At 46.0% G+C, this 3,229-nt stretch overlaps 1 protein-coding gene across 1 annotated transcript; it reads left to right on the top strand.

The window, feature by feature from the left end:
- The first annotated feature begins 292 nt into the window (after positions 1-292).
- On the top strand, positions 293-1,759 carry LOC107620838 (uncharacterized). Its single transcript, XM_016322945.1, has 2 exons — positions 293-1,282; positions 1,745-1,759. The coding sequence occupies exons 1-2, from the start codon at positions 293-295 to the stop codon at positions 1,757-1,759; spliced, it is 1,005 nt and encodes a 334-aa protein (XP_016178431.1).
- Positions 1,760-3,229: the final 1,470 nt, after the last annotated feature.

Genomic DNA, 3,229 nt, shown 5'->3' on the forward strand with positions numbered 1-3,229 from the left:
GCATGTTTTCAATCAAAGCACATAATTAGGAAGGCAAATGTAAAACCATGCAAATAGTATGAATAAGTGGGTAAAGAGTAGATAAAAACCACTCAATTGAGCACAAGATAAACCATAAAATAGTGGTTTATCAACCACCATAGAGAAGGTGAACTACATAGGAAACTCCTCAAGAAACTCCAACAACAATCCCTATTCGAATACTTTCAATCAAGGATGGAGGAACCACCCCAATTTTGGGTGGAAAGATCAGCAGAAGCCTCAACAAGACTTCAATAACAATCAGGGTGGAATGAACCAGAATAGGTTCAGTAGTAGAACCTATGAAACTTCTCAGCAACAGTTGGAGACACCCAAGCAGAGCCTCTCTGACTTGGCTGCCATAGTCTCTAACCTCTCCAAGACCACTCACAATTTCATGGCTGAAACTAGGTTTTCCATTCAAAAATTGGAGATACAGGTTGGTCAGCTGAGTAAAAGAATCCCAGAGATCCTTTCCAACACTCTTCCAAACAACACCGAGGTGAATCCCAAGGAAGAGTGCAAGGCCCTCATGGTGGAGGTGGTGACTGAACCTACTGAAGAGTCTGTTGTTGAGGAGCTCAAGGAAATCAGAGCTTATGAGGAGACTGATAATGTTACCTTGCATGCCCCTTTTCTGAGAGAGGAACCTAAAGAATACTCTTCTTCAGACGAGGACGAAGAGTACAAGGAAGAGCAAATTGCTAGATACCTAGAAATCCTCAGGAAGTTAAAGGCCAACTCTTCTCATGCAGAGGCGTTGGAGGAGGGAGATGAGCCTATAGTACTGGCCAAAGAGTGCAGTGCCCTGGTTCAGAAGAAGCTTCCTCAAAATCTGCCAGGTCTCGGAAGTTTCCTGATTCCCTGTACTATAGGGACCATCACCTTTGAGAAGGCACTATATGACTTTGGCTCAAGCATCAACCTCATGCCTCTCTCTGTAATGAAGAGGCTAGGAATTTTAGAGGTGCAGCGTGCCAAGATCTCATTGGAGATGGCAAACAAGTCCCAGAAAAGGGCATATGGCATGGTAGAAAAGGTCCTAGTGAAGGTTGAAGACATTTACATCCCTGCTGATTTTGTAATCCTAGACAATGGGGAGGATAGAGATGAATCCATCATTCTTAGAAGGCCTTTCCTAGACACTGATAAGGCCATTATTGATGTGAAAAGAGGAGAGCTAGTCTTGAGACTACATGAGAATTGTATCTTGTTCAAGATACCCAACCCTCATTCTCCCTCTGACAGAGTTGGTACCACTGTACAACACATAGTATTTCAGCCTTCTCTCTCAGTGCAGAGCTTCACTGAGCCCCCAGACACCAACTCTAAGTTTGGTGTTGGGCAAACATCATCAAGCACTGAGAAGGAAGGTACTAAGAAGAAGGTACCTAAAGGCTGGAGGGACAAGAAGAACCCCACTGAAGGCCTCTCACATGGCATGAGAGTTGTCTTCACTAAGAATCCAGTCGTTTCACACACAGTGAACAGGATCCTGTCTCTAGAGCATGTGGAGCTCACCCATAAGAGCACAGGAAGAAAGTTCATTGTTAGGGGTGAAGTTCTGAGCCCCTAACTACCTCTGTAATGGAGCTGTCCATCAAGCTAATGACGGTAAAGAAGCGCTTGTTGGGAGGCAACCTAACCATTCGCATAATGTTTTTATTAAGTTTGATATTTTAGTTTTTCTCTTTTGCTTTTTGACGTTTGTGATCATGTACAGCACTTAGAACAGTGACAGAGACACTCAGAAGTGGAAATAGAACACCCTGGAGAGATCCCCTTCCTGGCGTTGAACGCCAGACAAGGAGGAAGATGGGCATTCAACGCCCCTCAGGGAGTGAGGACCTGGCGTTGAATGCCAGAAAGGGAACATTCTGAGCGTTCAACGCCCCAAAGGGAGTAAAGCTGGCATTGAACACCAGTCAGGGAGAATGCTGGGCGTTCAACGCCCCAAAGGGGGCAGCAGGCCTAACCATTTGATCCCCTATGGGCGTTCAATGCCCATTTCTGGCATTGAACACCAGATAGGGAGCAGGGAATTCGAAATTCCTAGCCTCTCAGGATAATGGGTCCCACAGAATCTCCACCTACCCCACCTTCTTCTCTTTCTTACTTTCTAAACCTTGAAACGCACACCCTACTCTCCCTCTTCCCCATACACCCTCAACCAATCACATCCCCATCACCTTTTCCCCTTCCCAAAACCCCATAATAATTTCCATCATTCAATTCCCACTAACTCTACCCACTTCAAATTCAAACCATTCCCACCATATTCTTCCCTCCCATCCAACCAAACCCTAACCCTCCCACCCCTATAAATACCCCCTCATACCTCTCTTCATACTCACACCTTCTTCCCACTCTCTCTCTCTTACCTTATACACTTTACACACTCCTCCCCTTCCTCATCCCCCACTTGGCTGAAGCCTTCTCTCCCTTTCCCCTCTATATTTCTTCTTCCTTCTACTCCCTTCTTTTCTTCTTGTTTATATTTACTCAAGGACGAGCAAAGTTCTTAAGTTTTGTGTTGCAAAAGCTTGCTTTTGACTTTTCCATTCCTAAGTATGGCACCAAAGGCCAGGAAATCTTCAAGGAAGAGAAAGGGAAAGGCTCCCACTTCCTCTTCTGAACCATGGGAATCAGGGAGACTCCTCACCAGAGCCCACCAAGATCAATTTTATGCTGTGATGAGGTACAAAAGGGTGATTCCTGAGGTCCCCTTTAAGCTCAAGGAGGATGAGTATCCAAAAATCCTTGAAGAAATCTGGAGAAGGGACTGGGAAATTCTAGCCCATCCTATCTCAGCTATTGGCACACTAATGGTGCAAGAATTCTACGCCAACGCTTGGGTCACGAAGGGGCATGACACTAGTGTGAACCCACAACCCAAAAACTACCGCACCATGGTCCGAGAGCAACTCTTGGACTTCAGCCTGGAAAGTGTGAGGTTGGTATTGCAGTTGCCTCAATTGCAAGGTAACCCACACTCCTACACAAGAAGGATCAACTTCGATCAGAGGTTGGAGCAAGTGCTCGCAGACATCTGCGTAGAGGGAGCCCAATAGAGGCTAGATGCACACGACAAGCCCTACCAGCTGGGTAGGCTTGACCTCAAGCCAGTGGCTAGAGGATGATTGGAGCTTGTGCAACACTCCATCATCCCTACTAGTAACCAGTCTAAAGTGACTATTGACCGAGCAAT

The sequence above is a fragment of the Arachis ipaensis genome, chromosome B10 (assembly GCF_059453495.1).
Source record: "Arachis ipaensis isolate K30076 ecotype BB chromosome B10, ASM5945349v1, whole genome shotgun sequence".
Lineage (NCBI taxonomy): Eukaryota > Viridiplantae > Streptophyta > Magnoliopsida > Fabales > Fabaceae > Arachis > Arachis ipaensis.